Below are 17113 nucleotides of genomic sequence, written 5' to 3'. Positions count from 1 at the left end.
AGCACAAAATAAAAGGAAAGAGAAAATTCATACACACACACACTGAGTGGATAAAACAAATACAGACTCCATTAACTTCATGCATACACATACGTGCGTGCAGGCACATAGACAGAAGGACAGACAGACATATGCATATTCACACATTGATGTTCCTGCCTTGATAATAATGAACAGAACCTCTGAACCTGTGAGTCAGCCCCAATTAAACATTGTCTTTTATAACATTTGCCTTGGTCATGGCGTCTGTTCAAAGCAGTAAAACCTTAAGACACCCAATACCTTTACAAAAAATAATGTTACATAGTACAGGTAAAGGAAACAAGTTATTTTCAAGAACCCATGTACATTTGTAACTAAGCAACTTGCTATAGATTAGCAAAGTGTGAGCAAGCAACAAGGTAGTTCTCTCAGCCAGTTTCTCTTACTGGCTGGCAGCAACTTGTGGTTACAAAAACTGATTAATTATTTTATTATTTATCTTTCAAAGTAATCCTATAAGACTTAAAAAAAATCACAGATCTGAACTTTCATATATAAAAATCTGTCATATCTATTTTAAATCCCCAGAATGCATATCTATTCATCAGCAACTCTTATTAAATCAGATCAGGAAGCTGAGGGGAAATGAGTATAAGAAATCAATCATCAGCAGTCCAGCCTCAGTGAGAGTCACGTCAGCCAGTGCTGCCATTGTTCTTGTTCCCTGACCAGAAAGAGTCCAGAGCTTACCTAATAAGATTGTGCCTTTCTGAACTTTAAATTGTCCCCTAAGATTTTCTACATCAGAGTCAGTAGTAAAAAATATCTCCACCTAGCTTCTTCGCTGACAACTTTATTTTTCCAAATGCTTTCTAAGGGTGGTAGTCATTGCTGACAATCTACGTCAGCCCAGTGAGGGGCTGGAAGCCCCCTTAGAGTTTTCATACAATTCTTAGATTATGAGGATTGTAAGGGCAACAAGCAGAACAAACCTTCATAACTGCATGAAGCCCTCAGGGCACATGGTCCTCGGGATCTGGCCACACCTAGGGGCACCCATCATGGCTGTGCTAACCAATGAGCCACATGTCATGAGTTCTAAAGCCCTTTGTCATTCCTCCTGCATGGCCCCTGGCAGAATCCATCATGGCATGGAAGTCAAGGCAACAGGACCATTAAGCAGCAAGTTCTGCCTTATGCCCACAGGCAGAAGAATACAACATAAAAACATGCATTCTAGGTCCCCAGTTAGCTTTCTCTTTCCTGTCACTCTGGGACCCAAACCCAGGGAATGGTTCTACCCACCAGTGGGACAGATCTTACAACATCAATTAACAAAATTAAGGTAACCCCACACAGACATTCCCAAGGACCCTTCTTCCAGGATGATCCTAGATCGTGTAAAATTGACAATTGATACTAACCATTCACTTCACTACTTTATGGATACCACTGGCCTGCACTAATGTATATTACCCTTCCCTTATCCCTGTATTTGGGTTCATGCTAATAAGTATTAGTCAAGACTCGATGAGAAAATAGAAAAGATTTAATTATCATAACACTATTTAATACCTGGGATGAGCTGCACAGGTGTTAAACAAGTTAAGAAAATTAAGAACAACTTCAGGAAGTGGCTGCCACCTCTAGATCTGGGAAACAAGAAGAGTTTGAAATTGTTAGAACCTACAAAGGTGAGAGTTTTCTTCCATGGAGGTAGGGCATGGCTGTTGAGAGAAGGATACTGACAGCCTCACAATAAGAATGTACTTATAACAAAGTAGGCTCTTTACCTGTTAGAGGGCTAGAGAAGACTGAGTCTCAAACTATGCAGATGAGCTGGAAAGGGCAGCCAAAGCTTGCTGCCAGAAGGAAGGACTACTATCGGGGCGGTGATATTGACAGGAATAGAAACCTGGAAGAAGGAACCAGTCCCCTCTCATTCATCGAGCCTCCCAGCATCACTCTATTTTCCATATTGTCAGAATCTATCAAAAATCCAGCTGGCAAAAAAAAAAAATGTAGATAGCATAGTCTCAACCCCAGCATCACAGAGCAATGTCTTTAAAGGGGTGAGTTTGGAGCTGTGAGACAGTAACTTAATAACTGCCGTACTGTGCAATGAAGTGTTAGATTTTCATGTCATTGTTGCTGCTGGAGTCACTCAGATATGCTTACAGTTTGGATGAAACATTAATTAGAGTAGACTGTTTGCCACAGAGGATTTCATCATTACTAGATCTGTAAGAAACTGTTATTAAAAGGCTTCAGCCAGAGCTGTTCAATGAGTTGTGAAGGTGATTTTTTTTTATCTCCCTTCTTGTTAGAACTCAGGTATTCAATATTCATCAGTTATATTTTTTTTTGTTTTGGTCACTCTCAAGTTTCTCATCTGCATGCTTTCTTAAATGTCTCTTTGTGTGTGGTAAGGGGTCAGGTGGTCAATCTCCTGAGTTCTGGAAACACAAGCTTAAGCTGGGCCATCTGTTGAGTATGTGTGATTTTTGTCTTTCACACAGGGAAGTGGTGGGCAAAACCCGGAAGCACACTGAAGCCCTGATGAAAATACAGCCATTTAAATACTCCTTCTAAATATTCATTAGGCCATCTGCTGTTATTAGTGTCCTTATCATTTGGAAGCATTCCAGAGTTAAGCTGAGAGAGACAATCTGTGGGATTCTAGTCTCACTTGAAATGAACTTCAGAGGAGGGCAATGATCAATTGTGATGTTTTCTCTTCCCATTCAGAGTCATGGCCACTTATATCCTCACATCTCCGTGGTGAGATTTTTTAATAGTTTCTTCCTAAAATGATCAGCAAGAAGGGAGAGCAGTAGCTACAGAAATGAAAACATAATCTCAGAGTGGCTGATCAATGAAATCAGGCCATTTCATAAGAACCATGCACTCATACTTCTGGCCTGTAAATTGCTCTAGGTGCCAAAGGGAATTGGAAGCTTGGCCTATCTTTTTGGGCCAATACTGTAATATTAACAACCTGCAACAGACAAGCCTCTGCAACTTCTCAGCAGGAAGAAACTGAAGAATGATCTCTGAGAGTGCTTTTTTAAGCCCCAGGCTTTTCTTCTGTACAAGCAAAACCTTGGCTCTCAGGAGGGCAAGAGTCCAGTCTCCTGCACGAAGACACACAGTGATCACCTCGCCCTGAATTATTCCAGAACTCACGCTATTGTTGCCTGGCCTCATATAGTTTCCTATTTTCCTGGACTGTGGTCTGCTTGTCCTCCTTCAGCTACCGCATTCCCCCACAGTGATGAATGCTCGATAGCTATTTACTAAATAGATGTAAATTAAAATAATGTAAAATTAAAAAAAAAAAACAGTATTCCACATTCCTCTCCCCACTTCTCCAAGTGCTAAAAGGGTTATTTCTTTGACTGCAATGATAAAACCCAAGATACAACAGACACAAATAGTAAATTGGCAAGTGGCGTCATGTAAGTAGCACCATGTACAATATGTTCTTCTTACAATAACAATCGAATTTACAAACAAATTAGCCATGGAGTCTGAAGGACATTCTGTGGTTTTCACACTGGGCCTTCCTCTCCTGCTGATAGATGACTTTGACTGTAAATTGAAAAGTGGAAGTTGTTAAACTGTCTGTGTATTCACAAGTGCCATTTCCAAAATTGAGGCTTCAGAAAAGGGATGCCAGAAAGGGGCGACGGAAACTCAGAGCAATTATGCCTGTTATTAGGATGAGGTGGTGGCAATTACACAGCAGACTCACGGGAAGCTTGTACATGCTGATTGTTCTTCAGGAGCCTGTTTGAACGAACTCTTATAGCACCCATCAGAATTTGGGTCTCTAGTGGAAGTGAAGATTTTCAGGCTCTCCAACAATGTGATTTTGGACAGGGCTTATGGACCCAAGAGCCATCCTAAAAGAATCATGTGCATATTCTCTTAAGGAGCCTAAATGAAAGCCCTATATTAAAAGAGGGGCCTCTTTCATTGATTCTTTCCTATGGAATAATCCTTCCCAAGATTTGTGGTCTCAGGACACCTTTACAGTCCTGAAAACTGTTGATACCTTCAAAGATATGCCTCCTTAGTCTTCAATAACAGGAATTGTATTACAGATCCATCAGTTGGGACTGGGTTCCACAAGTCTGAATTTTGATTGGTTGTCGTCTTCTGTAATGGTCTTTATTTCTTGCAAAGAGAAGTTTCCTTGGTGCGGGATGAGAAGTGCATTTATCTGTGGAAATAGGACAAATATTTAGAATGTAGTTAGGGATTGTGCTGCTTTAGTAACATGGCAGCTGTAAGGTCTTATCCAAGATCCATGAATTCACAAGTCCTGGATTGTTGGCTAGGGTTCCAGTACCAGGAATGACTTACCTCTTGTTGATTGGGTCTTAAGCTAATTAAGTAGCTGTTGGTTACCTCCAAGGTATCCATGCAACTAGTGCACCACTAGTGTTATTGTACCATATTAGTCATTACTGTGGCTCATAGGTGTTATAGCTGGTTAGGACTGCTGGTTGCTTACCTTTTTTGAAAGATTACATGACAGCTTTTGGTACCACAAAAGCTAGTCATTAAGGAAAAGGTTTTCAGATCAATTCCAGCTCAGGAGCCTTTGAGTCCTGTTTGAAGTGCATGGTATCTTCAGCAATAAAGACTTACCCTTCCACCACAGGCAACTAAAAACAAAAGATATAATCTGTAATGTTTTGGGAGTCTCTTCAACAACCCTGGTTAACAACACAAAAGAGGATTTCTAATACTTAGTGGGTTGTTGTTGTTGTTGCTGCTACTGTTGTTGTTTTATGTTCTTTGGTTCTTGGGGGGAATATTGTCAGCCTAAATGGAAACTTTTCATTTAAGCTATAAATGTATATTTATATGTTTACTTATATGTATTATCGGTATTTTAGGTCAATCATTAATAATATAATTCCATGTAACTTTCAGACATCCTTGCTTTTTTTTAAATCCTCCTCTTTCCATCTTCTGTATTTATCTCTCTCCTCCTCCCTCATTAGATCCCATCCCATTTCTTCCATTAGATCACTTGTGCCCTGATATTCCCTTTACCACTGCAAAGGTGTTTTCTTTTTTATCATGTCATGATACTAAGAGCATGGCTGTTGTTTGTTTGTTGCTTGTGTTGAGCAAAGAATAGTTTGAGGGTTTTGTTGCTTTTGGGTTTTGTTGTTGTTGTTTTATGAGAAAAATGGGTCTCATTATGTAGTGCAGGCTGGCCTAACTTTCAGTGGCTCTAAATCTCTGAGTATGGAGAATGTAGATGTGTGCCATCCTGCCTAGATTATTGGGTAATGTTTTAGACTGAAAGCATACAAGCTTCAGGGATGCTCTAGCAAACTCAACTCTAAACTCATGACCATGTATCTAATGACAAATTTCTTGATTAATAATTTTGATCTCAAAGACTTCGAAAAAGAGTTTCACACAATCTCTGAAGTCCTTATGCCAAACTGGTAATTCCACGTTACATTAATTATACCATGAACATACACTTGAAGGCATTGGGAGTTGGTCCTAAATCCTCCGAGAAACATATGCTTTGATTATAAGACATGATTATCAGAAAAATGAAAACATGAAAGGGGTGGCAAAATGTACTTCAAAATAGTAGAAACAGAGCAACTCTCACTATTACCAGTCAGCATATGGAAACCAGATTAATGACAAAGCCACACTGATGAAACAGTACTTTCCAGTATCTATTTGCATATTTTAATTCATGAATGTTTTAATTTATAAATGTTTTCATTGACAGAAATTATTACAGATAATAAAGCATTAATATCTTCAACCAACAAACATTTGCCAAGTATGACCCTAGATAGATTATAAACTGAATGAGTATTCATCCTTATCCTTTTATACTCAAAGACCTGGTAGAAGATAAAAGAAGACACAAAAGCTAGTATAGCACAGACACATTAGATATGATTAGAGTCACATGGAGCTAGAAAAGTTTGTTAAAGTGCTTGGAGATGGAGCCTCATGTATTCAATAATTCTTGAAATTTATCTTTATCATTAAGTTGGATAAATTTCCCATCCAATGTATTAAGGTCTGTCCTATATAATGGTTGCAATTGGAGCTTATTATGTTAATTAAAATGAAAGCAAAAAAGGCAGATACTAGATGGTCTTATGCATATAAAAAATGTTGATATCGCAGAAGTTAAAGGAAGGCGGAGTTTATTAGAGGCTGAGGAACAGAGTGGAGGGTGGGAGCTTATTCATGGATATTAAGGTACAGTTGAAAAGGAGCAAACTATTCTGGTGCTGGTTTCAGTTCAATGACTCCAGGCAACAATTAAGCAACTTTACATTTCAAAAGCCTAGAAGACAGGATATGGAAAGCTTTTACCATAGAAAGTTCTTGAGAAGATAAATATATTTAATCTGATTTAAACATTATAGAATATACATCAAAAAATTTATATTGTACTCCATTAATATGGACAACTTGTAAGGTTTGTTTATGTACCAGGTAAAATGAACAATTCCAGAAGACTGTTCTTGTTGTATTCTCACATTTACAAAAATTTTAATTTATTTCCATTTAGTTTACTTTAATTTAGTAAATACAGGTGATTTCTCCAAAGAGGAAACACTAGAAATGTGTTAAACCAAAGTATCTATAATGGTATAACCAGTAGCTCTAATCAAAATGAAAACCAAAAGGCCAGAGCATCATCTTCGTTTTGATTCTCTTCCACTGAGAATAACAGAGAACGCCAGGACAACACAGGTGCAAGCCAGATACCAGGCAGAGTAAATGTATCATTCAGGATTTAGGTGGAAGAGCCACATGTTCATTCAGAATCTAGGCTCCTGAATTACTGCTAGCTGATTACATAATGTCTATTTCTAAGCAATGAGATGCTCCAAGAAAGTTGGCAAAACTTTTACTGTTCATACATCCCAAAGAAAGCCAAGACCACAGAAATTTAGCTCGCTGGTGAGCATTATACAACATATACTTGCAACTGTGGATGATCCCATCATTCCTATTACATCATACTGTCTGAAACTTTGCAATATGGTCACAGATAACTACAAATAATGTTTTTGTATATATACGTAATATATATAAATATATATATGTACATAAGAACTCAGGTCAGCTGTTAAGGAGGAAAGAAAGCAAACATTTGAGAATTCATATTAACCCTCATCCTTTCTGAGCATCTTCAAATTAACAAAAGGGAGAAATCTTACCAATATAAAATTTGGTTCCCCATATTGCAAATAAAAATGGCTCATAAAAAATAACGTTTCTCAATGACTTTATGAAATTCCTAGGAAAATGGATGCATCTAGAGAATATCATCCTGAGTGAGGTAACCCTGTCACAAAAGAACAGACATAATATGCAGTCACTGATAATTGGATACTAACTCCAGAAAGCTCTGAACACCCCAGAATCAACTCACAGTTACCATAAGCATGAAGTACATGTAGAACAGAATTTGAGATTCAGGTGTACCACACTCTGAAAGGGTGTACACATTTATTTTTTTCCATAAGAAGGACTGAGGCTTTCTTTTTTTCTTTTCTTTCTTTTTTTTTTTGGCCTTTGATTTTCATAATAATTTCAATCTCAAATTATTACTAATCCAAGAGCTAAGATAATAATAGCCTTGTAGCAATTTTTGGTGTTCACAGATCATTATGCTAAATCTATACCCAACAAGAAATCTGTATCCATGTTACGTTCTGTTCTACATGTACTTCATGCTTATGGTAACTAGTGGGATTTCTATGCATGCTATCAGACCTCTAAAAGAATTAAGTACTGACAAAATTATTCATATAATGTTATGCCAAAATGCCTTTAAAAATCTGTAAATGTATCCCTCTTTTTTTTTTAAATAAAGCAGTAAGAAATAATAATAAAAAAAGAATAGGAAAAATATATAGTGTGAAAAAGAAAATGAAATAAATTAATATTATTATTACCATCTCAAAACTCTTAATTTCTTATTTATGACATCATAAATTCAACTTCATATTACAGATTTATGTATTTTTTCTTTATTAAGGGCTAGATAAATGTTCAAGTGGGCTGTTATGATTTGTGATTTAAGATGAGTTACGGTGAAAGTATTCCGTTCAAAATAAAATAGAAATTTTAAAAGAAAAATAAAATGTTTCTAAACAACCTTGCTTATAAAGGCATAAATTATTAGAAGATGAAATATACGAAGACAATTTGAATGCTCTTATTCTATTCGTGTGAGGCATAGGGTATACTTTGTTTTGCTTTGATTTGATTTATTTCATTCATTTTAAAATTAATTTAAGAACATTTGTGCATATTGAGTTTCGTCTACGTGCTCTATAGTAGACTGATTCTAAATAGCCTAAGTATAAGCCATTATATTGACACTACCCATTCACTTTCAATGAATTTGGCAACTTGAACTTGCATTTTTCTCATGGTTTCTCATCCGATACCATGGAGACAGACTATGTGGATGCTCATGAGCAAAGGTTAAGAATTTCTTCTAAGTGTCCAGCCATTATGAAGAGCTATAGCGTGTGTGTAGCTCTGAGATAATGGGAAATAATTTGCTTGTTGACAAGGCCATGAAATCTTGGTACATTTCACCTTCTAATGATTTCCACTCTTTAGAAACAAAATCAATAGGGATCATCACTCTCAAAGGTGTCATCATGATCTCCAAGTGGATTTTTTTTTTTTTTTTGTCTCCAGACAGCATTTTCCTTCTTTTATAAATGTGAGGAAGCTTAGACAGTATCAGTGTCAAGAAATAAGAATGCCATTTGAAAACTGACAAAAAGTGATTCTAACAACCTGGGGTTGTCAGCTTTTAGAAGCATGAGGCATCTAATGTGTTACTGGCAGAACACCTGGTACAGGGCATCCAGTGCCATCATAGCATCGTCCCCAAGGCTGACATACCTCAAAGGAGATAATCATTCACTTCCTGAAAAGTCCTACTGAAGAAGCCTTAGAGCTCAAGTTCATGCAAAGTCACTTGTTAAATGAGCCACCGCGCTCTGAGTGGAGTAAAGGAGAGAGATCCCAAGTCTGGGGTGGAAGGCAGGACCTTCTGCAAAACAGCTAATTTTCTCCAACCCAGTGGAACTTTGGGGAAATAACTTGTTAGCAATTGGTGGTGATTGTAGAATAGTGTAATAATCATAGTTTGTCTTGAGGCATTTCCACCATAGTTAATTTCTTAAAGCAACCGGAGTGGAAAAGAAATAATCTATTGTTCTCACCCAACAGCAAACCCTTGTACTTACAGAAAAAAATAAAGCAAATAGAGTCAGAAAAGACAATAACCTCCATGAAGGGAAGAGTCTGCTCCCTTCATTACATCTGGTGTGTTGATATGTAGCATAGTGTGGAAATAGAGCAAATATACTTTTGACAGAAAAGAAAAATTAATGTAACATGTTTTGTGTTTGATACTGGGCCAAGAGTACTGTTAAAAAAGCAACATGGCCCAGATAATAAACTAAACTATAGGGAAATGGGTAATATGTGAAATGGCTAGTATGTGAAATAATATGTCCCAAGATAAGTCAAAGAATCTTGGGTGTTTTATTTGCTAGAAAAAAAAAATCCCTAAGGAATAGAGCAAATAATCTAGTGCCTGGTGATATAGAATTGCTGGAAGTCTTTAAAGAGTATGACCATGTTATTAAACTTATGAGTTCATAGGATGTCCAGAGAAGAGCACATTGAATGAATTGGGGAAAGGTCAGAGGATCACAGTGTTTCTGTGCTTGTGTAACCGCTGGACAGTTTGTCCTCAGATCCAGATGAACTGTTCTTTTCAGACCTCTTTTCATGTATGGGTCACTCTGGTGATTTACTTTGTTTTTCATTAAGTCCTCACAATTTTTCAGAAGGTATTATTTGATGTAATTTCTAGGCGAGGAGACTAAAATGCCTATATGATATTTGATTCTCTGAAGCCACTGTGATAGAAAATCCCATCATTTAAGATTTTTAATCCATGGAGCTCCTGATCACTTTCCTCTAGTACATCTGAACATTTCCTCTATGTAGAGAGTACATAACTTTTGCCAAATTCTCACACATTTACTGAATGTGAATGAGAAACAGTATTGCAGACTCCAAGTGCCAGGAAGATATATAGCAGATGGCTGGATGGGGGAACATGTTAATGGGCGGATGCACTGATGAGTGACTTGTCTCTGGAGTGATCATCTTGTAGCTAGTCTACTCTCCCTCCAACATGTCCCCCAGTTTCACCCTCAGCAATGTTTTATGTAAATATTAATCTGACCTTATCAGCTGTCCCCTTTAAGATCTCCATTGTCTCTTGTCGTGTTATTGTTCCTTAGGAAGCATACATTTGTTGTGATTGTTATTAATGGAAGTAAAGATACTACTGATTTCTATGGAACAATGATGCTAAACATCCTACCAATGCATGATGCTGATTCCAACCTGAAAAAAATATATATATCTTTCAAAAGAAACCTGGTCCTATCCCTTATCTTAGCAAACATTTACAATGCCATTTGCCAGCAATAGCTACCCTATATCATAACTGAGAAAACCCAGCTCATAATCCACACATTTCCATATGATTTCACGCTTCTTTGCTTTTATTCATTTTCCTTTGCTGAGGTCATTCTTCCTTGGTTCCTTTGTTCTTTCTTTTAAGTTAGGTTTAATTTTCATTTCTATGAGTCTTGCTTGAACTCCCACTTCTATGTACCCATATCACTCTAAGCATGACTTTGCCATGACATTTACCTGTGCTACACAGAATGACATGTTTTTATATCTGCCTTACTTCGCTTAACTAAGAACTAATGAAGGGCAGCAGTATGGGAAATTTGGATTAGAAATTGTTCTTCTCTTGAGATGGCAATATGAACATTCAGTCATAAGAAAACAATTACAAGTATTTTAAAATCTGAAAAAAAAGAAATCATTGTTCTCAGATGATGGTTTTCTGAAGTATATAAAATACTAATCCATAGAAAATACTTGATACCTATGAAGGAGTCAATAAATAGTACTCCGATTAATAACCCAGATTAGTGTCTCTCCAATTTTATAAGTGCTATACTAGAAATGAAGACCACCTCAAAAATGGGCAGCACATACTCATATTTTAAAAAAAAATAGGTCAATTTAAAGAAAAGTATTAATTCAAGTCCAGTATAGTCGGCACAGGGGTGAAATAAAATTCAGGGGAAAAAATCTAATACAGAAAACTGACATTCATGGAAGTGTTGAAAGGCAACTGCCTTGTCTGGACTTGTTTTCTCTAGCTAGAAACACTCATGACCATGAAACCACCTCGCACACAGCATGTGCCAGACACTAGGATGAGCAGCATGTATCACCACATAACATTTAATCTATGTGAAGATAAATTCACATGTATATATACATGCCTATACACAGTCATTAACCTATTTTCCTTGCTAGAGATGAGAAGATCAGAGCTACATGAAAGATAACCTAGTTTTCCTACTTTTACAAGAAATTAAGGGCAGGAACTCTGAGTCAAACTGTTGGAGGGAAGCCAAGGATATAGATGATGCTTTAGCTCTTCATTGTGCAGCTAGTTCTGTAACTGGAGGCATCTTGAACTTTGTATAATCAAAAGGCTCATATTTAGAATGTGCTTTTACACACAGGTCCCCCCCCCCCCAACCCCTGCCATAGGATTCTGCTGTCCTCTACGGCGATACTGAGGTCAAAATTAGCTAGAACTTTAAGCCAACCATGGGACTGGTTGACCCGAGAGTCAACTCCTTCAAGGCAAGTTTTCAATTAGCAGAGGAAGACAGTGCTATGCAGTGCTGACATCCCAACCCATAGCTCCTTTCTGCTCAGGGTTATTTCTCAAGGAAGGTCGTTGAGGGATGGTCACATTCCACCAGCTGGAGGCTATGCCAGTGACCTTTAATGCTAGTTTAGCTTAAACGCATTTTGACAGTTTGAACAAATCAGTATATTTTTACAAGGTGGGGCAAGCACCACAGATCAGACCTAAAGGTTTGCCTGGGGGCTGGATCAGTAAGCAGAGTTTACAAGATCCTTCGCTGCTGCACTTCGCTCTCTTTCTTCCCAGACTCCAAGAGAAAATCCTCAGTTCTACCACCACATACTTCTTCCATTTACGAAGAAGAAGAAGAAGAAGAAGAAAGAAAAACGGTTGTACAAATATGGGAGCAGCTTCTGCAAGTTAGCCTTAGAATCTCCATAGTATAGCGTTCGTGGATCTCTCCACGACTAATAGGTGCTAACGCAGCCAAAATCAGCTCAAAAACATCACGCCATATGTTGAAGGGTGGTTAAGCAAAAAATGCCTCAATAGAAAATGCTGTGTTTCTATCATGTGGGTGTACAGCACTCGTGCCTTGATGACTTACCTGAAAAGGGATGGATTCAACATGAGAACAACATAAAGGAACTGACAACCTAAAAGCAGGGAGCAGGTCCATCCTCTAAAGCACTGGCCCCTTGACTACTAAGTAGGCACACAGCTTTCATCTGAGTGCATCTCGTGGACAAGCTGCTCTGCTGAATCAAATGGGAATTAAAGGGATTCTGTGTAGTTGGCATAGAAAGCGTCTCAAAAGCACAAAGGCCACTTTAGTCACAGGAAACTGCCAGAGGGGTAGCTCATTTGATGGGAAAGAAAACAAACAGACACAATGGCTGATGTCTTTTTGAGGCGATATTAAATCTAATAAACATGACACCAATAGGCTCGGCTTAAATCAGCTTGAGAGAGTTGGAGGATTTCACAGCGTGTTTTCTCACCACCAGCCTCTCTCTCAGGCAGACTTGATAGCTGAGAACAGTGTCTAAAATACATTCCTTCCCTAGCTTCTGCCAGGTGTGCGCCATTCCTCGGCCTCTGGCCTGGCTTTGGCTCCCAGAGTGGGGATAATTAGAATGTCATTTCAGCCAGCTTTGTTTTTCTGGGTCACCAGCTTCAGACTCCATCAAAAGAGGAGTGTTGTGCTGAAATAAATTCATTTCCTCTTCCTCAGCCTGCCCTGACTTATTTCCTGCGGGACCGTGTTCCATAGGACCAGAGCACATAGACAGCTTCTGTGCACGTTTGACAGTGTCTATAGAGGTCTGAGGTGGGGGGCACAGGGTAAAGGAAGACTCAACCCTCTGCTGCTGCTCCTGCACTGGCAGCAGGCTCTCACTGTCTCCAGCAGCACACTGACATGCAAAGGCCTCAGACAGCCATGCTGAAGAACACATCACCACAAACTGTTCTGGGAGCTGGTGTTTAATGTTTATCCAATGGCCTCCATCCGAAAGACTCTGTAGAACATGCACAATACAAGCAGAGCTTTATACCCCATTAGCACTCAAATATCTAGCTGCCCAGAGGCATATGGTACTGAGCATAGAAGGTCAGCATTTGGAGAGGTGGAGGTAGAGGGCACACACACTTGTGGAGACACAATGAGAGACACTCAGATGTCGGGGGTAAGTGTCTCTGGGCGGTATTATAAGGAGAAGCCAAAGGCAACCTTTGTTCTCCTCACAGCTCCAATTACCCACCCATATCGGGCACAAGTGAAGAAAAAAGTTCTCATCTCCAATATCAGATGGGGCCTTTTTCCACTTTGTTAATCTCTATCCATAAGGCCCCATTCAGTTGAGGAAGTCAAGGGCTACAAAAAGCAATGAGAGCCCACATCTGCTTCCCAAACGTTCTGATTCCATGAGAAAAACAAAGACTCCCTCCGGCTTTCACTCAAAGCTAAAAAGAATAGTTACATTACTGTCACTATTTTAGTCCTAAATAGGACACTTCTTTCTGCCTTTGTCTAGCCTGAAAGGAGTGAAATGGAAGTAAGAACCGCTGATGTGGGGAGTGCAGCACGGAGCACTGTGCTCTGAGAAGTGCCCAGACCTCGGTAGTCACTGTTCTGCCTGGAAATGTCAGGGCAGGCACTGAGCCAACTCAACGGTCAGAAAGCAGAAAGTAACTACAGTAGACTCATGTTTAGTTTGTGTATTCCTAGCATCTAGCACAGCACTTGGGCAGAGCACACATACACACACATGCATAAACAGACATCGTTTTGTTCCTCTCTAACGTATCTCAAATTCCTGTGTTCTCAATGTCCCACACTACCATCCTAGTTTATGTATAAAAATTCTTTACCTAACCTACTGCAGAAGCCTCCTCTGGGAACCTAATCTCACCTCTGCATCCTACACGTCACAACAGCAGCCAAAAAGATCCATTTTATACCCAAATATGACTATGCCACACTCCCACTTAAAGCCCATCAGGGGTTCCCCCCAGTCACAAGGACAAAAATAACCGAGTGCTTCCTTCCATCAGCCGGTATATTTGTTTGCCAGAGATGTTATAACAAAGTATCAAAGATTAGTTGTCTTCAATAACAAAAAAATTATTTTCTCATATCTTTGGACACTGGAAATCCAGGACTTGGGTATTCGTTTTGCCTGAGCAATCTCTTTGACATTCAGAAGGCCATCTTCTTGCTATGTTCACGATTACGATTTAGATTAGGGATCCAGCCGTACAATCACAACTGTCAAAATGTACTCTTTAAATGCCTTATCTTCAAACATAGTCACATTGAAGGTCAGGACCACAGTACATTAATTTTAAGGACAAGATTGACTCTGTAGCATCTAGTCACTCTCCACCTCCTGGTTGACATCACTAGTTGTTTCCACTGAAACCACAGTAACTTTACTGAAATATTTATTGTACCCAAGATGAGTCATGCTCTGGTGTTTAGGTTTTTGCCCATGCCATTTGCTCTACCCAAATTGTCCTTAGACACATACCCCTCTTCTCCTAATAGACACTTCATCCTTAGCTTGCATACCGTCTCTTCTGTTAATATCCTGACTCCATGTATATGTGGAGGGTTTTCATACCATTTCTTTTGCTTCTGTTTCACGACATGGAGAGTAATTGCTAATAGTGTTTCCAAGGGCTCTGTCAGACCAAAAAGTTATTTGAAGGCATAGGTTTGTGTCACAGAAGCATTTGTTTTAATCCCTAAAGCCTAGCTAGCTAGCACAAAGCTTAATCCAAAGAATGTTCACAAAGAAAACATTCAGGGAAATAACAAACCAACCTGTTTCTTTGCCAAGGTAGAAGACTAAAGGAGTAAACAAGATCCAGCTAAGTGAGAATATGTGCCAGTCGAGGACTCTGAATCAATAGCTAGAGAACTAACCCTTCATAATATACAAGATGGATATTAGGCACATGCTAATGGCAGGCTCTGTCCAAAAAGTCTATTGATTGAGTAAAATCTGGTTTCCCCAGCACTCTCTTTTGTCCCCAAATCTTTAAGACTTTGCTTTTTCTAATAATGTATAAGACATTAACAGATTGTGTTGGGGGGAGGGTGTGGTGATCTAGCAGCCCTATAGCAACAACCTTCAGAAACATCTAGAAGATCTGTAAAAACACAGATGGTTGGATCCCCATTCTTAGGGACTATGATACTAGGATGGGGCCTCAAAATTTGAGTTTATAATCATTTCCCAAGTGATGCTATGGTAGTTGGTCCAGAGGCCATACTGTGAAAACCACTACTCTAGAAGATACTTCTAAGACTGTAGAAAACAATTTCTACTGTATTGGGAATAGCAGAGATGATAAATATGCTTACCAGGCTGTGTGATTACCTAGCCATCCTTCATTGCCAGACAGCATCAATGTTCCTGTAATCAGTAATAAGCTGTTTATTACTTTTAAGGTAAAAATATCTCTGGGAAGATGTGGTGACGTAATGATGTGTGCTCTGTTCTTTCTGTAGGTACGATTAGAGTGGCCAACAGACCTTGCAGTCAATCCCATGGACAATTCACTGTATGTCCTGGATAACAACATTGTGCTCCAAATTTCTGAGAACAGGCGTGTACGGATCATTGCAGGGCGTCCCATTCATTGCCAGGTGCCCGGCATCGATCATTTCTTGGTCAGCAAAGTAGCAATTCACTCCACTCTGGAGTCAGCTAGGGCCATCAGTGTCTCCCACAGCGGGCTGCTCTTCATCGCTGAAACAGACGAGAGGAAAGTGAACCGCATTCAGCAAGTGACCACCAATGGGGAGATCTCCATCATCGCTGGTGCTCCCACTGACTGCGACTGTAAAATTGATCCCAACTGTGACTGTTTTTCAGGTATGACCTTTTTAGCAATTCAGCGGCTCCCCCTCTCTCTTTTCAAAAGCAAAAACTGGCATCAGAAAAGCCTAAAGGAAAACAAAAGGAACTTATATAAACTATTGTGAGGGCTAGTGGAGAAAGCAATGTATCTGAGAGTCAACTCTGACAGCTGACTTACTGACCCAGAAAAGCCATAAAACCTGTTCACAATTCATCTGCCTTACTTGTTACATGGAGCTAAGTGTGTTTCTCCATCGTGTCACTTTGCTGTTCTTGGAATAAACAGATGTAATAACTTTTCAGATTCTAAAAAAGTTCACATCATACAGATTTAAGAGCATACCATTACTTTTGCATTAGATAAAGGAAAATAGGTATAAAAACATTTACTGATTTTATTATGGAAAAATACATGTACCTTAAGTGACTGCTTTCCACATTAAAAGCACATTCTATTAGACATTAGAAGGGACCCCAAGTAGATTGCTTTTGAGAATGCATAAGACAATTTAAATTCCACAATTTATATCTTTCGTTTACGATACTCCTTAACATCGTGATATGTGGAGCCATGGGTACCCCTATAGACAGTATATTTTGACATTGGGACAATGCAAATGAACAGAGGAAATGACCTCTGAGCACAATCGAACTGGAAGATCAGAAAAGAGATGCCACAAGCAGCAGTAGCAGCAATAGGACTCATGGAATTGCAGGCAACTTCTGTGTGGCTGGCATTGTTTGCTGCTATCATGCAATACAATAGGTTCTGAACAGCGGGATTTAGGAATTCACAAAATTGGTGTAACTGAGATAATTACATCTGACTGTTCATCTTTAGTGGTACTGACTCAAGAATTATGATCTTTTGAATAATGGGTTTCAAAATAATCAGATGGGGATCATGCAAAGAATGGTGGTTTCCTGGTTGTATTTTTTTAAATGATTTTAAATGCGTATT

General features: G+C 38.9%; 1 protein-coding gene across 3 annotated transcripts in view; it reads left to right on the top strand.

The window, feature by feature from the left end:
• TENM1 (teneurin transmembrane protein 1) overlaps positions 1 to 17113 on the top strand; it is a gene marked incomplete at both ends in the record, with an annotated part of 585996 nt that overhangs the window by 532345 nt on the left and 36538 nt on the right. For all 3 annotated transcript variants that reach the window (XM_080911093.1, XM_080911094.1, XM_080911092.1), the window contains one exon: positions 15801 to 16167. In XM_080911093.1, the coding sequence (XP_080767219.1) occupies positions 15801 to 16167 (367 nt within the window). The remainder of the gene's footprint in view (positions 1 to 15800; positions 16168 to 17113) is intronic.

This window comes from Micromys minutus (assembly GCF_963924665.1).
Source record: "Micromys minutus genome assembly, chromosome: X".
Classification (NCBI taxonomy): Eukaryota; Metazoa; Chordata; class Mammalia; order Rodentia; family Muridae; genus Micromys; species Micromys minutus.
Note: the sequence above shows the minus strand (reverse complement) of the source record. Positions and strands in the feature narration are given on the sequence as shown.